Genomic DNA, 23,901 nt, shown 5'->3' with positions numbered 1-23,901 from the left:
CAATCTATCATACAAATCTGACTCCAAACTGTTTCAGTCTTATTCTCCTCTTTGGGGATTAATACTGGGACGTTTTTTGACTGAATACAGAAGTCTTTGACTATTTAGGAAAGATTACCGAATCAGTACGTTCCTAAAATGCATCCCAGGGACACTCAGGTAGCGATTGTTATAGCTGCTGGGAATGTAAAATAAAATGACATTTTCAGTTCTGTTGCACTCCTACACTTCAGTATCTTGACTACTAAGCCTCTTGTCCTTTAACACAGGATTTCTCAGACAGTCAGATTTGCGAATCTGGTTTGTGTAGCTCTTTTTCAGAGATAGCCAACATCAGATGTTCAAGAGGAAAGAGCACAAAGGGTCACAGTAGATAGCCATGGGACACCCATAAGAGCCGCTCTATAATGCTGAAAAATTAGAGTCCTGTAACATTAGCTTTGGGAAGGATCTGCATTAAGTATTTTCATAGGATAATATTTAAAGTGTCCGGTTACTCTCCGAATCTTGTAAAATTCTTGCCATCCACTGTATACCGTAACAATGAGAAGGCCTTCAAGCTTACAAGGAGTTAAAGAACTTAAATTCCAGAAATTGAATTTATGGATGGTTTCCCCACAACATAAACTCTGCTCATACTCAACTACTTCCAAAACAGCAGTCTAATTACTTACAATCAAGAGGAGTAATGAAGACAGTTAGAAAGTTTTAGTGAGGGTATTTTGGAGTGAAGAACCAGGGGGAGTACTAAGCTAGTACTGGCTGTTGGAGAACCTAGTGATCTTCATTGTTCTTTCAGTAGGGGCCATGCCAGATATCCTACATAACTGACCAGGGCAGCAGTCACACTGGGATGCAGGGGTGATGCAGCATATTAGAGAGAAGCATGCTCTATATGCTCATAGTGAGAGCAATTTTCATTCTGTCTTCTTTTAGTATTTCTTGTAGTCTAAAATCATTCATGCAGAAAAATACAGAGCTGCTCTTTATCTCTGGGAGCAGGCCACACTGGATATTTGTTTAATTAAAGGTGACTGATGGAGAGCAGGGAGCACCACTGTTTTCCATATTCTGTCTGGGTTTGGGGTTCGCTTCTGTAGGGGGCAGGAAAAGAAGAAAAAGGGGTTAGACTTGTGTGGCATAGTTCAGCTCTCAGCAGACAGGCATCTCTATTTCAAGGCGGCTATCTCCAGTGCTAAACTAGTGGGCACTGATGAGCAACAGCACTGAATGAACATAGAGCCCAAAGGGAAATGCGACTTGTCCAAAGGGAAGACAGAGCATTAAAGGCAATTGTGGGACAGTGTGTGTTCCTTGGCCCTGTGATGTGCAATCTGGGTAGCTACAGAGACTTCAAATTTTTTGGAGCTTAACTCTTGTACCCTCTACAACAGCAGTTTTTAAGAGGAAGAGCTTTGGCTGTTTGGGATCCATAGCTGTAAAGACCAAAGCAGCATGAGTCAGAAGACCCCTTTACAGCATAGTCCAACTTCCTAAGAAGCCAGAAAGGTAGAGCTACCTCCTGAGCTGACTAGACAGCTTGTGCTAGCCAGAAGGCTTGGCACAGTCCTCTCTAAAGTTCATCACAGAGCCGGAATTGCTGTGGCTGGACAGTTCATTCACAGATACTCCCTCTGAGGCTGCAAGTGGCTGGCTGGAGGATGCCTCTTGTCAGGAGCAATGTTAAAGACAACTGAATAATATTCAGTCAGTTGTTTTCTCTCAGAGGAGAGGGGGCTAATGTTTCAGTTGACAGCGTGGGTTACTACTGGGCCAAGCATAGCTTTCTCTGTATTTGAGATAGGTCTGGACTGTCAAATCCTTGCCTCCAGAACACGCGTCTCAGCTAGACGGAGCAAGGCACTGACAGGCTCAGGCTGTTCCCAGTCCTCCTTTTGCATCCAAGCTTGTCCTTGTCTTCTGCTGCTCCTCCATACACAACTCTGGCAACACTTACCTCAACAGGCCTTTCAGCATGCCTCGTCCTCTCTTTTAGCCTTCTCTTTTGCACCACACAACTCCTCTTCACTCACCCTTTCTTCTTGGTGGCTTTTCCCTTCCAAGCTTTCAGCAGGGTGCAGTGCTAAACATAGTTTGTATGTTTTTAAAGCAATAAATTGGAAACACACAATTCAACAGTATCCTGACAGACAGGGGAAATCAGCTTTCTTCACAATCACCTCCCTGGTCTGCCCACAACAGTGTTTGTTTAGTTGCAGTGCCTGCAATGGCTTGCGAGTCTGAGGAAGGCAAGGTAGAGGACATAAAGGAAGAGACAGAAAGCCAAAAGAGAGAGCCCAGAACCTACCATTTTCATTGGCAGACCATTGCCATCTACCTGAAGTATTGAAAAAGAAAAAACAATTACAGATAAGCACCCCTGAGTAATGAGTCTGCATCAACTGTCACTGGATTCAAGACATGTTGCTTTCCTCCCTGTTTTTCAAAGGCAAAACAAGCCTTATGCTTTCTGGTGTCTAACTCCTCAGAGGCTGCACATTCAAAGTTTATGTAGCCTTACTGACTTACAAAGTAAGATATGTGTAAAAACAGAATAAAAAGAAAGCAAAGAAAGGCAAAAAATAAACCCACCATCAAAAGTCTTACACTGACTTCAGACAGATAATAAATATCTCAAGACTCTAAAGCTGCAAAGGTTGACAGCACCACAGGGGAATGAAATCGAGGTAGTCATCAAAATCCTGCCAGGCCCTTTTGAATCACAGCAACAAAAATAACATCTTACCTGAAGACTTCACAGAGTTAATAAGACACCTGCTTTCCAGGTGATAGTAAGCCCCTAGGACACTTGCCTTTTGCACCCAGATGAGACGTCCTTTGCCCAGGTATAATTACAGCCTCTTCGGGATGGGACCAGGACCACCTCTTCCATAGCAAGTTAAACCTTTCCCAGCCTCTGTCTGGGTTATGCATCCCACGCTGCAAAGGCAAGGGCATGGATTTGCAAGAGATCAGATATGTGCAGGATCAAGAGATGGAAAGAAAGAGGAAAATTAATAAGCGTAGTCTCCAAGGTGGAACCCAGTCCTTGTTTTTGTATGCTTGGGCAGCATAAAAGAGAAAGAGAAGCAAGCTGTAAAAGAATGTAAATAGACCCAGAGCTCCAACTGCTCTTGGGCTTTTGGGGAATTCAGATTTAATAGGAGTAATAAGATATCCTTCCCTGCCACCAGTCAGGGGAAGAGCTCTCTGCACAGTTTTGGAATGCTCATTTAAAGCTCATGTACTTACTTCTATGAGGCAGTGTCTGCTCCTCACTACCTCCCTGGTGGTTTCTCCATGGGAGTCACAGCCCATGGATGGGGACTCGAGGATCCCAAATGGCCTGGAGGCAGATCTCTGCTGTGGGCCTGATCAGCATCTGGTAGTGGTACATAACAGCTACTCCAGATCTTGGGATCTCAGAGGTTCAATAGGACTCTGGCTTGTGCAGCAATGCCCAAGTTTAGTGTTAAATGCCCATGAGAAATGATGAGAACCGGAGTCAAGAACTGACTGTGCAGCTGCAGCACTCAGACCACACTGGTTCTCTGAAGAGTATCTGTGAGAGTGAGCCTAGAGTTTTGCAACTTCACACCACTCTCCCTTTCCCTGTGCCCATTTCAGTTTTTTTCTGCGTTTCTATTGTGATAATCAACTGGCAAGGCATTTTATCTACGTACAGGCTTCTATTTCTCAGGGTTTTTTTTCTGTCCTTGTTCCTTCCTCTTTTTCCCTATGTTTTCCCTCCTTCTTGTTCACTTTCTTCATGTGTAATTAGGAATTGGAGTGGTGCATCTGCTGTTCGAATAAAAGCAGAGAACTCCTAATTTAGGGAATTACAGTTGAGATTAGAAATGGCTGAAATCTGGGGTGTACATTGGAAGATCCCATTTGGAAGTTGGTGAAGGGGCTGGAGAACAAGTTTTATGAGGGGTGGCTGGGGGAACTGGGGTGGTTTAGCTGAGGGGAGACATTATTGCTCTCTACAACTGCCTGAAAGGAGGTTGTAGCAAGGTGGGTGTTGGTCCCTTTTCCCTGGTAACAAGTGATAGGATGAGAGGGAGCAGCTTGAAGTTGTGCCGGGGAGGTTTAGATTGGATATTAGGAAATAATTCTTCCCTGAAAAGGTTGTCAAGCATCGGCACAGACTCTGCAGGGAAGTGGTGGGATCACCATCACTGGAGGCATTTAAAAGACATGTAGATGTGGTGCTTAGGGACATGGTTTAGTGGTGGACTTGGCAGTGCTGGGTTAATGGTTGGACTCAATGATTTTAAAGGTCTTTCCAACCTAAATGTTGCTATGACTCTATGATTTAAAAATATGTTGTTGCTTTATCTGGAAGTAGCCTCTTTACCTGCAGTGGTTTCTGTAGAGATGAAATTCAGTCGGAAATGCCAATCCAGAATACTCCTGAAACCAAGCATGCTGCTCAGGGTGTATGCCAGCTGTAGCTGAATCAGCTGAGAGCCTTGTGCATTTCCACACTGCAGCTGGCGATGTCTGTGACTGCAGAGCTGACTGCCTTGGCACAAGTGCTCCACACCTCTTGGGCTAGCCAGCTCCCAGCATTGCTGCTTTTGGACTTGGGCAGAACAAAAACCTGGGTGGAAAATCTGATGGCCCCTCTCTGAGGGCATGGCTGCACTGGAGACGTGAAATATGGAGGCAGCCTGCCAAGAAAACCTGGAAGAATCTCTGTCAAACCCAAGATGTTTTCCCCAGGCAGTTTATATTTGATGAGTTGGTGGGTTTATGCAAAACTAAAATTTTATGTGAAAATTCCTGATGGATGGAAGCAGAGTGACATGGTGTAGGAGCTGGAATATTTGTGTGAGCCTACTTTAACATAGACTCAAATGTGATTCCCACCACTTGCTTCAGTAAAAAGACAACAGAAGTGATTTATGGACACACCAGTCAGATAAATGCTTGCCACTGGAGAAGTTTAAATTAGAAACCACCTAGTGAGAACCAGCAACAACCAGGCTGGCAGGAGAGAAGGGATGTGAGCTGGGTAGTTACACAATGGAAGACAGGAGATGGATTTGGTATGTCGCACAAACTTGTCCTCTCTTTTCCAGCAGGTTGCACATCAGGTAGGAACTGTGGCCATGTCTGTCAGATTTTGATTCAGACAAAGGTGGTAAGCTTCACATTTCAGAGTGATACGGGGTGTGCAGGGCCTTTGGAAGAATCTGAGACCCCATGGCAAGTCAGGAGACTTGGTTTTACTGTTTATGTCTGGGCTAAGAAGATGCAAAAATATTTTTAGAAGAAGGTGACCCCATTTGAGCCCTTAGTCTCTGTATTAGCACCGAGGACAGAGCTCTAAGTGCTTCTTTCACTGACTTGGAGACAGGGTGATTTTATGCCATCCGAGGACTGAGCCTGCTTTATCTCCCCTGCTTTTCTTCTCCTCCTTTCATTTTCTTTTCCATTTCCTAGTACTTTCCCCCCTTGACACTGTGTCTCTTTCTAGTGACTCCTTTTTACTGATGAAGGTCAGTGTGTTCTGAATTGGTTGTTGATTTGTGCTGCCTACAACACCTCAGGGGCCTCCCTGAATCTCATTTTCAGAGGTGCAGAGCAGCTCTTACTGGGTTCCAATGCTGTGATAAGTGCCCAAGTGCCCAACAGCCCTGAAAACCAGGCTCCTTAAAAATGTTCTCAGGCAAGAGACACAGAACAAGTCACTAAATATTAGTGAGCAGTTTTGGAAGTTTATGATCACAGAATGGTTTGGGTTGGAAGGGATCTGAAAGCTCATCCAGTTCCAACCCCTCTGCCATGGGCAGGGACACCTTCCACTAAACCAGGTTGCTCCAAGCCCCATCCAGCCTGGCCTTGAACCCTGCCGGGGAAGGGGCATCCACAGCTTCTCTGGGCAACCTGTGCCAGTGTCTCACCACCCTCACAGTTAGGAACCTTTTCCTAACATCTGATGTAAATCTCCCCTCTGTCAGTTTAAAGTCATTCCACCACGTTCCGTCACTACCTGCCCTTGTAAAAAGTCCCTCAGATTTCTTGTAGCCTCCTTTAGGCACTGGAAGACACAGTAAGTTCTCCCCGAGCCTTCTCTTCTCCAGGCTGAGATAAGCCCAACTCTCAGCCTGTTTTCACAGGAGCGGTGCTCCAGCCCTTGGATCATCTTTGTGGCCTCTTCCAGACTCACTCCAGCAAGTCCACATCCCTCCTGTGTTGGGGGCCCCAGAGCTGAACACGGTACTGCAGGTGGGGTCTCATGAGAGCAGAGTAGAGGGGCAGGATCACCTCCCTTGACCTGCTGCTTACGCTCCTTTTGATGCAGCCCAGCACATGGTTGGTTTCTGGGCTGCAGGTGCACACTGCTGGGTCATGTTGAGTTTCTTGTCACCCAACATCCCAAGTCCTTCTCCTCAGAGCTGCTCTACAGTCTCTGCCCAGCCTGTGTTTGTGCTTCGGATTGCCCTGGCCCCTGTGCAGGACCTTGCACTTGGCCTTGTTAAGCCTTGTTGAAGTTTGGTCTAGGATTTTTCCTTTGGATAAATACTGCTGCCTTTTTTATGTAATAAACACATTTTAGCCTTTCGTTTTTCATTTTGCTCAGGTTTGTTACTTCTTAGGGTTTTGCTTTCCTTTTCTCTTCCACTTGCCATTTTCTCAGCCCCCCCCCCCCCACTTGTGCTTGTTCTTTCAGCTCTCTTCTACTATTTCTGGCAATGCCCAGTGCTGATTTGCTGAGGCCATTTCTGTGCTCTAGAGAGGTTTCAGGAGTTAATTTAGCCACTGTCAGCAAAAAATCTCAACTTTTTTTGCATTACAATGTCTAGGAAACACATCTAAAGAGATATTCTGTCCCAAAAGAAATAGAAGTTAGAGATAGGCAAAACTGTTTTTCATTAGATGCATGGGATCATGAGGCAGATACTGATAGAAGGAAGGCTTTTTATTTGGGCACATTTTGGCCTGTTCTCTACAGCTTGACAGCAGCAGCAGCACAGGTAAGGTAGGGGAATAGAATTGCCAGTCCCCTTCTCTCCTGCTCCCCACCACCTCAGAGTGCAAAATGTTCATGTAATAATCAGGTCTTTCAGCATCATGCGGAGTCCCTGTTCCTTTGCAACAGCCCTGGGAAAGACATTCCCCCTTGAGTTTCCTGCTGAGTAAGCCAAACACTGACCTGCTGTGGTTTGTTTTTTTCTTACAGGAATGAAACTGTTTTACACCAGTTCTGCTGCCCAGCAGCTGATGCAGAGCAGAAGCCTTCATCTCCAGACTCCTCACCAAGGTGGGAAATTGCTGTCAGCACGACCTTTTCTTTTCCATCCCCTACTTTCTTATCATCCATCACAATCATCCTGCCCCAGACAACACTCACATATTATCACGCCGATCCTCCTCCATCCTCCCTTATGTTCCATGTCCCCAGCACTGCCATCCCTCTCTTTTCCCTCCTAGAGACTACTGTTCATACTGTTGTGTAATTGCTCACAAACCACCTCTGGCCTCTACTCACGTACCTCCAAACCCATACTTTCAGCCTCTCTTCAAACATCTACTTCAATCACCCCACATTCACACTTGTATCTTCTCTTACGTTTCTGCATCACTTTAACACCAGTATATACATGCTTCACTCTTCTCCTTCCAAGTAGTTATCCCACATAAGGTACCTGGACACACACTGGTATAGACCCATAACCTTTAAGCTACAGCAGAAGTCACCAAACAAACTCAGGGTTCTGTCTCACACACTGGGGCATGCAGTTTTACATGTGTTGAAATGGTCTGAGCTTACCTGTGAGGGACAGTTACAGACAGATACTGTTAACTATCACCAGCTTGTATTCAGTGAAGCCCCACCAGCGGTTGTTGTAGCTCTCCCTCATTCGTGAATGACATCAGTGCTGAGGCCAAGGGGTCCAAGGAGCTCCAAAAATACTTGAGATGCACATACTCCATATAGTTTCCATGCTTGGCCTTGCACCTCTCTTCTTGTCATCTCCTTCTCCTCTCACTACTTCTTACACCTCCATCTCACAGACCTACTCCTTCTTCTCAGGCCTCATCACCCTTCTGTCAACAGCAAACAGGTTTCACTTCACAGATTTCCCTCCTCACACTGCTAGACTTTTGCATCTGACCTTTGGCATCTCTATGAGAAGCCTTGTTACTAGGGAGGGCTCTGGATGGATGGATCAGGCACTGAATTGCAGCAGAGAGGCTACAGCATTTTAGAAATTATATTTCTCTTGTTTGTTCTGCTCTCTGGAGCAGGCTGTGGTTTCTGTTTCCTTCCAAGGGAAGTGTGAGTGCTGGACAAGTGCGAAGAGAACGTTGTATATATGGGTGTGCTGAAATACAGGGTTCAGGCACACTTGGAGACAAGGCAAAGAAGCAGGACCACTCCTGACCATTTGTGTATGAAGATGTATGAAGCCCTATGCCATCTGTGCTGAGGGCTTTCAAGCACTGCTAAAGTTTGCATGACAGCCTTGTGGGACATCTGCAGCTGCACCTTTGTGGTAGGTGTGGAGATGCTGGCAAGGAAGAGGAGGAGACAGCAGAGATTTCTGTGGTAGGGACAGCTACCTCTCCCTTGCATTTCTGGGGAGAGTGCTGGTTATGTGCTCCATTCTCTCTGAACCCAGGCTCAATTTTGCCATAGTGTTCTATCATCATACCCTGATCCTTGACCCTGCCCCATTCTTGTCCAGCCTCCATCTTATGTCTGATCAGTTCCCTGAGTTTCTAGCATTATCCTACAATAAGGATACACCTACAGTGTTCTAAGCTGTTACACCTACAGTGTTTTAAGCTCTAGGGTTCTTTTTCTCAGGCTTTTCTTTTTTCCCAGTGACTCCCAAAGGCCCTCCCCATAGCTTGAACCTGAGTTTTCCTGCCCTCCTTGTGCTGGGAACCACCACATTTCTCAGCTGGGGTTTGGCAGGTAAATTAAAGAGAAAGCAAATTGTTTCAGTAACTTAACAACTTTGGCAAGTTGTTTAGTTGTTCAGTAATACGACAACTCTTGCAACAACACATGCAAAGGTGAGTCTGAGCCAGGAAACTCAGGAGTGGAGATGAATGATCATGACCCCTTTCATCTGGGGCTCCAGTTAAGTGATTTCTCATACCTATCTATGCCTGTCCCTTTTATGTCTTTTGTAGCTTGTACCACTCTGCAGGCCCCCTGCTTTACTTAGGTTTTTCCCCAAGGCTTTCTCTTGTCCTTTACATTTCTAGTGCCCTGAGACCCCAACAGCAGTCCTGAATCTGTGTGTGACACAGTGTTCTATGTAGAGTCATAGAATGGTTTGGGTTGGAAAGAACCTTAAAGCTCACCCAGTTCCAGCCCCCTGCTGTGGGTAGGGACACCTTCCACTAGACCAGGTTGCTCTAAACCCCGTCCAACCTGGCCTTGAACACTGCCAGGTATGGGGCAGCCACAGCTTCTACAGGCAACCTGTGCCAGTACCTAGCCACCCTCACAGTAAAGAACCCCTTCCTATAGAGACAGAGGCGGTTGAAGCCACCGTGGCTGTTTGAAGGTGAGAAACAGGTACACAGGATTTTTGCTTTTTGAAACAGAGCAGCTTTTGTATGCAATCTCCCTATGCCACTGGCTCAGGTGAGAAGAGCATCCCTACTTCCCACACTGTGCAGAAGAAAGGCAAGCACATGCAGGACTTGTAAACTCACCGGTCAGCATTATGCTGGCCAGAAAATACATTCAAACCTGTGACAGGTTCTGCCATCACCTACGGGTTTCCTTCATATCTGAAGTTAGAAACACAGTGCAGCAAGGAGGGTAAAAAAGTGGCAGAGAGGGAAAAACACAGGGTCACTGTGGAGCTGACATCCATAGCCGATAGCTATGCTGCTCTGGAATGGCTCAATATGTTGCTGGAAGAGGCTCATCAGATCATTTACAGAGCCTGTCACCCTGCTCAAATCATGAACAGGCTCCCCTTTGACCCAAGGCAGAACAAAAGTCAATCAGGACTGAAATATGTGGGTCAGACAGCCTGAATAGGCAATCAGTTCCTGGGTGAGTGAGGCACATGCCTAAATAAGCTCATCAGGGCTCCCGATGTGAGAGCCTGGGATGCTGGGGCTCCCTGTGCAGCTCTCCTGAGCCCCGCTGAATGGACAGTCAGTCACAAGTGATGCTGTGGTGAATTTGATAAACCAGCTAGGGTTTATTCTTTCTTTTCTTCTTCCATGATGAGGCGTTTCCCTAAATGAGATAAATCCTGTCAGAACTGATGCCACTAATAACCATCAGCAGTCTAGTTTTAATTAGAGTTTGCTTCATTAATGCCCCAACTCCTCTCTGCGCAGCAGATTAAATAATGTACTTTCAGCTCATTTACACAAACCCCCAAACTGCAAGGCTGAGCTGCAATCCTTTAATTAAACAGCCTGGCTGATCCCTACCGCTGCCTCGGCTCATCAGTCTAAGCCGATTAAAGAGAATAGGGACTAATAAAGAGCATAAACAGGGAAGTGACTCTCGTCTCTTCAAGGGACTCGGAGACTCCAGTGGTGATCAGCTGCTCTACCAGAAACCTTGCCTCAGCCCACTTCACTTCCTTCTGGGACGTGCAAGAATGGTCCTGCTTTCAGAAATCCTTTTGGAGACTGAGAGAACTTGAGCAGCAAGAGGGTAACACAGTGGGGAAGGTAGAGGATAAAGAGGGGCATAAAGGAGAAAGAAGAGTGACTGACTGACTGACTGCAGGAGAGACCAGCAAAAGCAGCCACACAGCTCAAATGTGGGACAAAGAAGGAGAAGGAAGCACAAGGCATAACAGTAAGGGGTTTGCTGTCAGGATCAGTCTTGGACAGAAGTTTGTCTCTGCTTGTAGTTTGTGATGGTCATTGTTGTTTTGGTGTGGTCTTCCTTAGTGTTTGTCCTGCAAGATTTCAGATGCTTTCTTTGCTGCCCGTCAAGCTAAAAATGGCTTGGCTTCACCTGGATGGGAACGGTTAGGAACATGTCAGTGTCTAACCACTCAACAGAAGCCAATTCAATGAGGCAGTTTCAATTATTCCCATTTGTATGTTCTGCTCTGCTTCACTGACTGCCACAAGCAATTCTAGCCCCCTTTGTCCTCCAGCATGTGAATTCCTTGTAGGGGGGTTACAGCTCCATGACTTTAGCAATGTGAATTTCACATCTGGCTGCTTAGCTGGGTTGCACCAGCAACCAGCAAGACTGGTGCTGTAGGCCATGAATATTAGGAAACAGATTTGATCTCAGAATCTGTCCCCATGAAGCTCAGAGCCAAAGTACAGTATGAGGTGGTGGCAGTAGCGGGCATATTCCTGTTGCTGAACTCTTAGGACTTCCCCATTTCAAAGCATAGTGTAAATCCTGGACATGGACCACTATTGTCTCCACTGGACTTGTACACCTCTGGCTTCATGACCGTAACCTATCTTGAAGGTTGGGCTTCCACTGAGGATGCCAAAGATCAGGTTGAGGGGAATGAGGAGACTCCATGGATGGCAGTGGGAGCTAGCCCTGCTCCTTTATTGAGGTTCTGATTAGAGTCTGATTCAGCCAAACCCTATAATTTCATAAAGCAACTGCTCTTTTTCTTGCTGGCTTCTGCCTGTTAACGGCAGGGTTTCATTCTAGGGATTTGAATAGCCTAGTAATTGCATTTCCCACTTCTCCCAGTCTCACACAGTGGAGACTGGCATCCCAGAATAATGACCTTAAATGTGTCCAGCAGCAGCCCAGCTCTAACGGGATTACATACCATTTTCCTTTGTGTGAGGTAATAGGGCTGAGATGAGAAAGATTTGTTTCTATTAGAGTAATGAGAGGAAATGATGGAGTCACAATTGGAAGGAACAGTATATTCATTCAGTTGCCTTTCATAGGCTTTTCGGAGCCTGCCTCTGGCTTGCCTGCAATTTTGAATAGGAAATCAGCAGAAAATCACCCCTGATCCAGGGATGGGAGAAGTTCTACATAAAACTTCAAGCACTCAGGGCAGGTCCACTCTGGCAACGGACACAGGGATAGCATTGGAGGGTTTAAAGATCATGTCACAGAGGAGACCGGATGGGATCTGCATGCATTTGTATGAAGGGCAGGATCAGATCCCAGCTGGCTCTTTGGGAAGGGAGGATGTTCCACCTGCATTTGTAGGATAGAGAAGGTCTTTCCTATCTGGAAGAAGTGCAGATCAGACCTGACCAGCGGGTCATGTTTTAAGACAAATGAGACATAGTTCTCCCAGGAAGAGAAGGTGTCAGGGATCTGAACAGAGTGTTCTGGAAGGACTTGGAGGTGTACTGAGCAGAATAAAGCATCTATGGAAACATCTATGGAAAACTTGGGCAAGCTCATCTCTTCCCACTTTCCTCACTTTCCAGTAGGGAGACTGCTGCTTAGATTAGGGTTGAAACACAATTAGTGCAACTGGCACATATTTACTTCATGATTACGGACCAATTAAACTTTTAACTCAATATAGTTTAGACTTCAAACAGCTGTGTACTCATTTCTGAAGTGCCTGCTGGATTAACAGACTGGTTACTGCCTGCCATGACGGCACCAGTTAGTGGTAAGGAGACATGTAAGCCCTTGGCTATATCTCCAAGCCAGCCCTTCTTGCAGTTCTGGTGAAATTCCCTCTTGCCCCACTTCTGATTTATCAAAGTACTCAAATGGAAATACATGTTCTTGCTGGAAGAGGTCCTTTGTGGTTGTTGCTCCAGTTTTGTATGTGGGAGGATGAAAAGTGGAAGGACAGATTTTGAACAGTTCCTTGAAATCAAACCTTCAAAATTCTTCCTTCCCAGCTCTCTGAGTATGCTACACACCAAGCAGAACTTGATAAAAACCATAATCTGAATTAATTTACTTCTGGAGGTCTGCTCTGACTCTTCATGTTTCTTTACCTGAGCTCTCTGTTTCCATTGAGCATACATTTATTCTTTCTCCTATGAGGTCATGCTGAAAGGCATTGGCACAAAAGAGCCGTGAGTATTATCTACTGCACAGTCACAGCATCATGTCCTTCTTTGTCTCCACACTGTTGTGGCCCAGGAGCGCCTCTACACCCAGTATAGCTCTCACTTTGCCCTTGGGTCACTCTAGGTCCTCTAACAGTTAGATCCTTCTGAGAAATCCACAAGACTTTGTTTGAATTGTGAATGCAGTACCCCTTAAGGCTGAGGCCCATGGAGCTGGTGAGAACTGAAGTGCTCTCCAATTCAATTCTCCTTTTAGATACCACTGAAACATCTTGATAAATAGATGGGGAATGATGACTTTCCACTAGTATCCATCATGCTTCAAGCATTACAGAAAAACAACTGAGCTACCCAGCATGTTTTCTGAACTTGTAAAAGATTGACCTTGCCTGACAGAAAAATGCAAATCCAGCTCATGAAATGGGAAATTGGCCTTTCTGGCTTAGGATTGCTGGCAGTATGTTGGATATATAACCTGGAGGCTGGCGTTTCTTTCCAGCTCAGAGGTACTCAGTGTCTCTGGCCCAGGTATGAAACATGGTAATGGTTCTAGTCTGTATCAAATCAGGTCTACAACCTACCACACAAAACAGCATAACAACTCAGTCTAATTGGCCCCCAGCTGGCAGTGCCAAGTGCAAGCTCCTACAATTAGTGGACCATGGAGGCTGAATTCTCTGATTCTTAATGGAGAAAACTCCACATCAGATTTACAGCATCTGGACATGCCAGTGCAAAGCAAGCCTCTACATCCATGGTCTGTGTCTTGTGTGCTCTGAAGACAAACAACTTCATATCCAAAGCTCTTCAGTCGAACTTTTTTCATTTGTGCTAAAGTCTTCCACAGCACTGTTTTTTAACACACAGAGGAGAAGTTTGAGTAGCGTTTCTGCTTTGTTAGCACATCCTGTTTGTGCTTCTTTTCTCATTTCTTTTTCTTATTGAGGTCACAGGCATGAAGAGAGGATTTTTTCTGCTTCTTAACAGCTCATCTACTTCTTATTCTTTCCTCCCTGTAGATTTAATAATCCTGTTCAAGATATTACAATTGGAGGTTGTGGAGATGCTGCAAACAGGCAGAGATGGGTCAGCAAAGTTCACGTAAATATTCCCCATGCTCACAGTTGTCGGAGTTTTGATTTTAGTCTGACACAGAGATGTGGGTGAGAAGTGATGTCTAGACCCAGGTTTAAACTCTTCCTAAACTTGGGAGTCTGTAGATCCCTCGCTTTTTATGGGTGTTTTGTACAATCAGAACTAGCAGCTTTAATTGCTTTGCAGGAAAGTAGGTCCAGAACCACAAAGGTATTTAGAGCATGTAGATTTAGGGGAAATACAGAAACACAATTATAAGCAAAAAAATGTCTTAGAAAACATACTTAACAACATATTTACGAACAACCTTGGGAATCTCTTGCAGGGAGGTATAGTTGGCAATTCTTCTGGTACTATGACCTGGGAGGAATGGCTCTTTCTGGAAGCATCCAGAGAAACAGGAGGTGAGTTTCAGATGCAGCATCTCAGCCCTGTTAAGGAGATCCAGTAGGACATTTTGACGCTATCTGTCTCCCACACAGACATTTCTCTGCTCCTCTCCAACAGCTGGTGCAGCCACTTTCCGGCAAGTTTGGAGAGCATGAGGGTGAGGAAGTACAGTGAGGAATAGATGGGCTCTTCATGAAAAAATATTGCCTCTGTCAACATCTTTCTTCAGGAAGGAGGAAGACTGCAGGAGAGAGGCCAAGGAAATCCCATCCGAAGTATTCTCTTTTGAATGTAAAGATACTCATCAGGCACTGATGAGAGCTTGAAGCTGTATCCAGACACTGTCTGGCCACATGTTCTTCCAGTCCTTCCTTCTCCCCTGTTGCTTATAAGAGTCCTGCCCTGGAGGAATTTGGACTTGGATTCAGGTGCTTTTCCCCCACATGTGATAGCACTTACCATTTCTTGGGCCACAGCAGTGGTAATGTCAGTAAAAAGGAATCAATCATAGCCAACCTTACAGTTGTGAGAGCCACTTGCAACAGTTATTAAGATGAGTTAGTTGCTTTAATACTAGGCAATTCACTCATGGCTTGGAGATGATCCTCATGCTCTCTCTCCTACACAGCAAAGAATTCCCTGCCCATAACATGGCAACTTTTTAGTACCAGCAGAATGCAACATAAATACCTGCGGTATCCCATGTTTTTTGTGTGATAACACCACAGAGACACATGAGAAGAGGCTATGCCAGCTTTGGAAATAGTCCTGTATCTAGCACTGGAAAACAGGCACAGACGGTTGATAAAGTGATAGCAGATGGACTGTGGTGGAGCTCACACCATTCATTCTAATCCTCTCCTGAAATCATCAGACCTGATCTGCAACGGTCAAGATGCATCCACCACCAAAATTGGGTCGTTCCAGATCTTTTGTGCACTGAGGTGTATTCTGTTGAACTCGACAGGTGGTTTCTGTGGACCCTCTGTCCACACACTTGTTGATGGCTTACAAGGCAGAAAACAGAGAAGGCAAAGAGATGGAAAAAGGAGCCAATGAGAAATAAAGGGAGTCAAACTGACCCCAACAAAGATAACACAGTGACTGCAAGGAAAATGGGTTGGAAACGTGCTACACAGAGAAGGATGACAGGAGAGAAGGAGCAGGAAAAGAAAGAATGTAAAAACCAGTATGAATATATGAACATACGAAAAGGAGATAAAACAGCGGTCCCTTGGTTGGAATATTCCTGCTCAGGCCAACATTCTTTAGCAGTGACAGCAGTGAGGCTCTGGCCTTTCATTACACATTTTCTTGTAGTGTGATGTCAATCCAAAGGTCTTTTGTCTTTTTTTTGTGCTCTGCAACACTCACTCATTCCTATGCAGGTTCATCTTCTGACCACCCCACTGGGGCAGGCTCTGGGCTGAAATACAATAAGCTCTCCTTTTGGAAAAGCATGTCTGTGCTCCAGAATTCCTTGTTCTCCATGTGGCCCTGACAGGCTTTCATACACTCCAGGAAGAAAGGGAGTCTGAGATGCTGAAGAGGAGCACACTTGTACAGCTGCTCAGGCCATTCTGTGTGGGCTCTGTGAATAGCTGTATAGCTGAGGGAGAGGGTGCATAAGGCTGTGGGGGTGGTCAGTGGGTGGGGAAAGGAGGAAGGAATGCTAACCATGCTGTTTCTATCTTGGTCTCCTATCTTGGTTCATCCTAGATCTGAACACACTGGCAAAGTGAAAATCTGGATCATATCTGATTTCCTAAAGCAGGTGAATAGTGTTTGGACTGTCTGTATTGAAGATGGTGATTTGAGGCCGTGTTACTCTTCATGTTGGGGAGGACCAGGCTTCCTTTTTGGTTTGACACAAGCAGTGGCCTTCTACTGGGCTGCAGTGATCTCAAGATACTTGGGAACAGAAACAAGATTTTCTGGGTTAAGCAAAGATGTTCCTGTGAAGTGGCTCAATCAGTGCCTTCAGAAACCAATTACCCCAGTCCCTTGGGAAGGAGCCCAGGGTTGCAGTCCACCCTAGGGTCTGTCACAACAGGTAGAAAAAGAACACCACAGAAGCCCTTGCTTAGGTCTATCGGTGCCAAGAGTTGTGTCCCTCAGCCAGCTCACAGGCAGCTGGAATAGGAGAGCAATGGGCTGAAGGGATATTGCAAGGTTTCCTTGCCTCGTAGAGGCTTTGCTGCCTCCCAGCCCTGAATTCATCTCATTTTAGCAGTGAAATTCTATCTTATCTTCTGCATGATTGCACCGGCAGGCTTTTGTCAGCGAATTTGGTGATGTTCAAACCTGCCTCAGGGGTGAGGAGCCAAGAGATCTGAGTCAAAGTGGCAGAAAGACTGCTGCTGAGAAGCCAAGTTTCTCTTTCCTGGGGTGCTGGGCGGGCAGTTACACTAATGCAGGATGCCATCTGTTTTTTCTTTCCCTTAAAGGTCATGTTTACTAAACATTGCAGAGGCAAAAGAGGTCTGGGGTTAAGGTAACAGTAATTAAACCCTGACGAACAAGGTCCCCCTATGCCTTCACTGTCCACTTGGTTCTTTTCACACCTCTATGTTAAGCATAGGTGCTCTGTCAACGCAGCCACAAGTAACATCCCCTGCAGTGACAGGCTGTGGGACCTTCTCTTAGTCTAACCTGCAGAGACAGCACAGCAACCAGCCTGGGGCTTCAAGCACTGAGGTGTGATGGGCAGCTGAGAAATGGGATGTACTTCCTAAACCGAGCTCTGTGCTCCTGCAGCAGGAGGCATGGCTGGGAAGGGAGGAGAACAGAGGGTGGCCTGAGTGTCATTCTGAGGTGTCGCTCAGGCGCACGTAGGAACTATAAGAAAAAACCTGCGTGACAACAGTACACAGCACAGCTAGCATTGCACCACAAACACCGTTTCTCCTACAGTGGGAGCTGCCTTAGGCATTCCAAGTCACCCTCTGGAGGAACCTATCTGTCTCCATGAAAAAACAAAGGTCCTGGTCCTTAGCTGGCTGCAGTCTCTCCACAGAGCCTGGCCACATACAGGCATGAGTAAAGTTAGCTCCCATAGTGCTGTTCTGTAGCAAAAGGCACAACAACACAACACTGTGGGAATTATACAGCACATAGGGATCACGTTTAAATACCAAATCTGAAATCAAAGCCCTGACTTTGGCATGTTGAACGCTGTAGAACATGAGGTATTAGCTAGTGTTATTACATTTTCTGTCTGCTTAATATACGTCTCACCAAAGCCACTTTCAGCAATGTGGAAAAGGTATTGCCTGGTTTGGTCTGTGCGAAAGGATGTTAAATTTATTTCCTTTCCAGTATATTTACCATACTGTGCTGTCAAATCTATTTTACAGGTGTGTCTGCCAGCCTTTTCATGAAACAAGTAATACATTCTGGGATGGGTAATAAGCTTGGCTAATTATCATTAATTCCTCTTGGGTAAAACTAGTGTGAGAAGATGGCTTGATGCCACTGCTTTGCAAGGTGTTACGTGAATGTAGACAAAATCAGAATCTTGTTCCTATATTTGTCTGTGTTGGGGAGACTGTCTGGGAAAGCTGCAGCTTGGCTGGCAGGGGGTGATTTGCCAAGATCAAGTTCCAAGTTCCCTGCCTCTCTGGCAGGATAGACTTCTGCCTTCCATCATTTTCAGCATGCTTCCAGAGAACGTTGCCTCCAAGTCTCCTTAAAACCTGAACTTAAAAGTGAATCAGAAGCAATTCTTTAGCACTCAGGCCCCCAGCATGTCAGAAATCACTGAACCTTGAAAAGATCCCGTAATATATTACCAAGCCTGTCTCAGCCGTTTTTTCCATTGAATTCTGATCAACCCATTCACCGTATGTTATGGGTGTCCTCAGGGAACACTGAAATGAAATAAACTGAAAAGGCACTTTGGACCCTGCTAACTCAGCAATTGATTGATTTATTTATTTATTTTCTGAGCAGGGGAAGGAGAGAGGACAGGGGAACTGCTGAGATGTCTCAAGATGGAGGAAGCACAGGTTCTTCCAGACCTGGGGTCTGAACTCTGTTATCTTGGCATTAGCCAGTGATCTCTTGTTCTAATTTTCCCTATGGCACTTTGTAAGGTTTTTTTTTTATTCCGACATCCCTGAAGCTTTGAAGTCTTGTGTGGCTCTCAGGCCATGGCAATACTAATCACAGCACTTTAGAGCAGTGTATATACGATAACCAACTGACCCTCGTAAAGAGACCTGTGAAATGGATTCATAAATTTTCATGGTCCTTCACAACTAGTCCGTGTAGTCTTTGCCTCAGTTACAGGTCACAGTCCTGCACACTGACCTTGAATACCATGAAGAAAGTGTTTGGTAAGTTATACGTGGGGAATGGCAATGTGGCCTTCTGGAGTGACACAGGGACACAAACAGGAGGTGAGATCAGCTGCTGTAGTACTTTTGTAGCACCTCACACCCACAGCTTCCTCCTATACAATTAGCTAGATCTTTTTTGCATAACTACTATACCTGCCAACAGGGCATCTGAGCATCCTCTTCTTGAGTGACTGGTCTCTTACACTGCTGTCCAAGCCCAGAAGAGCCATTGCTGTTTTTGTTATCCTGCTATTGCCCTCATTCATCTGCAGTAATTTTGATTCTGTGAGAAGAGAAGGAACAAAGAGATGAGTTTTGTGTCTTGACCACATGAGAGTTGTGTAGCTCTGGGGTGATCAGTGAGAAAGCTCAGTTTTAATTTCTCACAGGACTGACATTACTGTCCTTGAGAAGGGTAGCTCTCCTGACCCGAGAACCCCATTTAGTCACTCAGCTACCCTGTAAGCACCTTTCTGAGAGCTCTGAAAATTACTCATAAGACCATGAACTGATTCTGGTATTTGAGAGCGGCGCAATGGAATGTAATGTCTGGAGCATCCAACTTCTGTGTTCCTGCCTACTGGTCTAGCTTGAAATTGTCTTGAAATATTTGGGGGAAGGGGCTGCATGTTCTTTCTTAAGTCATCAGGTGTGGGAATGTCTAAGCCTGACAGTCAAGATCCAACACATAACCATGGTTCAGCTCCGCAGCTGGCAGTTAGAAGCACAGATCCTTGCCAAGGTGGAAATGTGTCTTTCCAGCAGCAAGGAGAGGGTGAGGTGTATGCAAGGAAATGCACCATCCTGATGCTGTAGGAACTGAAGATCAGTCAGGTCTGTCCCATGACAGAGCTCATCATGGGGAGCCGATACTGCTAAGAATGGGCAGATGGGCTTCTCAGGTTTGGTAATGTAATTGTCACTGATTTGGGCTTCAGGTTTCCAAAATACCAGGAAGGGAGAAATAAGGAAGTCATCAAAACCCCTTTTTCCTTTGTCATCTCTGTGCATCCTTCCCTCAGTGTACTCCTTATAGAAATTCTTCTTGAGAAATTTGCAAATAGAAGCTAAATATCAGAAGTCTCGCTTGCACATACTTATGGGTGCCCAGCTGAATTGTCTCAAAATACGGCAAGAGCTTTTTCACCATCCTGCTTTCTTGAAACAAATACTAGGATTCAGCCCAGAACCCTGATATCCCTGTTTTGAAATGCTAGACTAGCAACAGTATTTCATATAAGCCCTCAGTCAGATTGCAGTCACCATCTTTGTTAACAAAACTGGTTTCTGCCTGCAGAAGGCATATACAAGTCAGCAGTGCAAAAGTAGCAGGAGATACCTGAAACTTGAAAGATACTTTCTATAGCAGGTGAAATCTATTTGTAATAACTAAGCTTGTTACTATGGGTCATAAAAGTCATGTAGGAATGAATATCTAGAATGAACAGAACAGCTGAATTTGTAGTCTTTGTCTGATTATAAGTGATTTACATTAGCATTACAACTTTCAATCAAACAGAAGTCAAAGACGTTACAAACCTTCCCTACCTGATTGCACAACTAGCAGAAAATTGCTTCATTTATCATGCAAGAGTAGCTGTAAAAACTATGAAGGGTGGTGGTATATGATACTTTAGGACAGCAAGTGAAGAACACTGATTACAGCTGAAACTGCAGGGGGAATGCTGGGATGCAGAACTAAATTAACCTAGTTGAAGTTTGGCCAGGACATTGGGATACATACTTTAGACTCTGTGTGGGACTCTGATTATTACAAGTGGTCTGAAAAATTTTCTCATCCAAGAAATAGAATGTGCAGAAGTTCCATTCCCTTCCTTCATCCTACAGCCAGGGAGGTTGGCTCTCTGGCCAAGGGAAAGTAAGTGTATCCCCGTAGTTACAATAGCTCCTGAGGTATCACTTAAGAACAAAAACTGTGCTCCGCCAGTGCTAATCTGTGCCACTCAGGACAGAGGTTAAAAATCAGGATCATTAAGGTTTTAGCCTCTATTTCACTGCCGCATCAGTTTCGATCTCTGGCAGCATGTTTTGTCTGCCATATGGAAGCTTCAGCAGTCACTGCTACTCAGTAACAGAGAATAGGCCTTCCCACATCATTTCCTTGGAAACAGGTTCAAGGTCGAGTAAACCTATGAGGAATATAGGGTGGTAAGTGGAACCATAGAGCAGTAATGCCAACGTTCAGGCTGCTAAGCACACTCTGTCTTTGCCCCTTTTTTCTATTGCTTATGAGTCACTAAAGTTTGCCATCTGAAGATGGAATTCCTGAGGTTTGATCTCTTGCCCAAAGGTGAAGTAGGTTTGTCTTTCATTTTTGGAGATTTCTTTTTTCCTACTATGTAGAAGTGGTTCAGCCATTTATTTTTCTCACAAAGGAACATGTAGAAACTATTCCCACTTCAGCAAGAGTATTTTCTATTGCTTTCTGAACAGCACAACAGCCAAACAAGCAGGGGGTTAAAAAGTTTATATTTAGCCTAGCCTAAAAACATCTAGCTGAAAAATGCCTTTGAGTGCTTCAGTAGAATTTGATTTTGATTTGACCGAGTTTTGACCCTCAGAAAATTCCACACATAAGCTCAATACATTCATTATTGGTGTATTCATTGGGCTCAGAGGAGGAAGGCAAGGTTATACTGTACGTACATGTGGTTAGTGTGTCCTTATCCTAGCACAGTGTCTTAGGAGTACTCACTGTGAGTGGGAGTGCTGAGCTTGGTGGTGCTTCTCACACATCTGTGACTGAATGTGCACTTGGTGCTTGCAGTCTTAGGAACACCCTGTGTTTTTAGGAATAACCTAAATGCCTAAGGAGGCTAAAGGGGTCTTCTGAGCAATTTGGATTGGTCCAACAGCCTCTGCCTCATTGGCCAGGGTAAGAATCTGGTCCAGTGAGGACACCTAGGGTCAGACAAAGCCTAGGCATCGATGGGTAGGCCCTCGGGGGTGAGGCAGGTCCAAGGTCAAGCTGTGGAGTCAGTGGCCAGATCACGTTGGTCCATGGCCATGGAAAGGGGAAGCCTGTGGCAGAGCTGGAGACCAGTAAGCTTACAGTGTTGTTGAGGCAGGGGCTGAGTGCTCTGGGCTGGGCTGAAAAGGCGAAACTGCAGGGGATATTTGGGGGGGCCCAGGTGAGGCCAGTCAGGCCATTAAGGTTTAGTAGTGCACTAAGGACCTTGACAAGGCTATCCAGAGAGCCAATTTCCAGAGAAACTTTATGTCCAAAGATACTCAAAGGTTGCCTTGAGATCAACCTTATCTGTTTGAAAATGCCCCTGCTTTGAGCAGGGAGTTGAAATAGAGACCTACAGCCTTCCGTCCCAACCTGGGTTGTTCTGTTATTTGACAAAGCCTGCTGGTTTTTCTTCTACATTAACAGAACATCCAGAATATCCTGTCACTATGAATGTTACTCACTCAAGCTTTAAATGGTGTGTGACAGAAAGCCAAATAGGTAGCATACACTAGGCATGATGTACAGCCTTACAGTGATGAGCCTGAATGCTGCAAACTCTTACACTCACACTTCACATTCTACCATAAGCAGTCAGTGGACGCCTTCAGAAAAATAGTTAAGCATATGTGCAAGTGTTTGGAGCATATCCAAACAAGGATCATCATCATCATCACATGAAGGAATATTTTCTGGCATTTAGAGCCCATTCATGCTCCAAGGTAAGTCAACTCTCTAGCTCTTTCGTCTACTGTCTCAGATCCTGATCTGCCTTAAAGAAAGTCTGTATGCACTGTGGCCTTGACTAAGCAAAGCAATCTGGGGTATGTGTCTTGCTGAATCAGAGCTTATGCACCTAGCTGAAATTGCTTTGTAGGACACAGTCCGTTTCCCGTGAAACACTTGTGAGGCTTTTGGCATTCACAACATGATGGAAATCTATGTCACCTGGTCATCCCTTGAGCTGAGAATAAAAGTTAAAATGAGAATGGATAGAACAGAGGCTGCCAATAAAAATGGTACAATGTGAGCTGTAGGGAAAAAGGCTTTTATTAATGTTTCCTGCAATGTGGATGGACATAGAACAGAAGGAGTTAAAAATGAGTACATTCTTTACATGTACATCTCTGGAAAAAGAGTGTTCAATTTTATAGCATCAGGAATAGAACAAGGAAAGAATTTATGAGGTATACAACTGAAAAGGACTGTTTTATGCCTCATTTTAATGGTGGTATTTCCTGATTGATGAGCATGCAGATATGTCATTTTAATATGCTTTGACAAAGTTGGTTATATAACATTTATGTACGAGACTGGTTTCTTCTGTGAATTTACTTTTGAAGTCTTAACTGGTGACTACATGTGTGTGTATAAAAGAAGAAACTTTTTGCCTTTAAATACTTCATCTTCCTTAGTTCTGAAGTTGTGGTACTGTTTTTGGCTCAGCAGACTTGGAGCCCTTCTAGAAACTGTGGGAATATTTCTAAATTTGGTTGTTGAATCTGCTCAACAGAAGAGCTACCACTGGAGAGAATAAATTTCATTTTAAAGTACTAGTAAGTATGCAAAATTGCTCTGAATCTTAGGAGCCAGTCTATTTACAGTTAGAAGACTTGGGCTCTTAAGTGCTTATAGCACTTTTGAAAATGAGACTTAAATGCTCCTAAGTAATTTGGGCACTACAGAAAATCATATCTAATTTCCTTGATTTTGTGCTGACATCAACACCAATCATAAAATGATTTGTTATCTAGATGGTAGCAGAACTGGTCGCATGTGCAGCAAATCCAACAGAAGGAAATATGATTCAGAAGTGAATTAAATAATTGAATGGTGTTTAAATACAGGAGGCAGTACACATCCTTGGCTCCAGTGGTTCTGTAGTAATTATTTCCAAAGTAGATGTTGCTCTCAGCTAAACACTCCTCCCCTGGAAAACAGTGGAGCTGTATCCATGCAGACTGCCCTGCACACTCCTGGAAATCCTGTTATTCCTCTGTGGCCACTGGAAGGAGACTAATGTAACAACAAGCACACACTCTGATGCTTCAAACAGTCCCCCAGAATACCAAAATCTTGTTTGAAATTGGGTTATTTTTGAGAATATTTGGGAAGAGAGGT

The 23,901-nt window shown here is 44.9% G+C and overlaps 1 protein-coding gene across 5 annotated transcripts in view; it reads left to right on the top strand.

Annotated features, from left to right (window-relative positions):
* The window catches only part of IQSEC3 (IQ motif and Sec7 domain ArfGEF 3), a 101,850-nt gene that overhangs the window by 37,250 nt on the left and 40,699 nt on the right, over positions 1-23,901 (top strand). For all 5 annotated transcript variants that reach the window (XR_008974733.1, XM_057427935.1, XM_057427938.1 and 2 more), the window contains exon 2: positions 7,193-7,273. Coding sequence is in view for 4 of the 5 variants with exons in the window: in XM_057427935.1 (XP_057283918.1) it covers positions 7,193-7,273 (81 nt within the window). In the remaining variant the exon portion in view is untranslated. The remainder of the gene's footprint in view (positions 1-7,192; positions 7,274-23,901) is intronic.

The sequence above is a fragment of the Pezoporus wallicus genome, unplaced genomic scaffold, assembly GCF_028554395.1.
Source record: "Pezoporus wallicus isolate ANWC-B61680 ecotype Strahan unplaced genomic scaffold, APGP_CSIRO_Pwel_v1 contig_2908, whole genome shotgun sequence".
Lineage (NCBI taxonomy): Eukaryota > Metazoa > Chordata > Aves > Psittaciformes > Psittacidae > Pezoporus > Pezoporus wallicus.
This window is presented reverse-complemented; position numbering and strand designations above follow the sequence as displayed.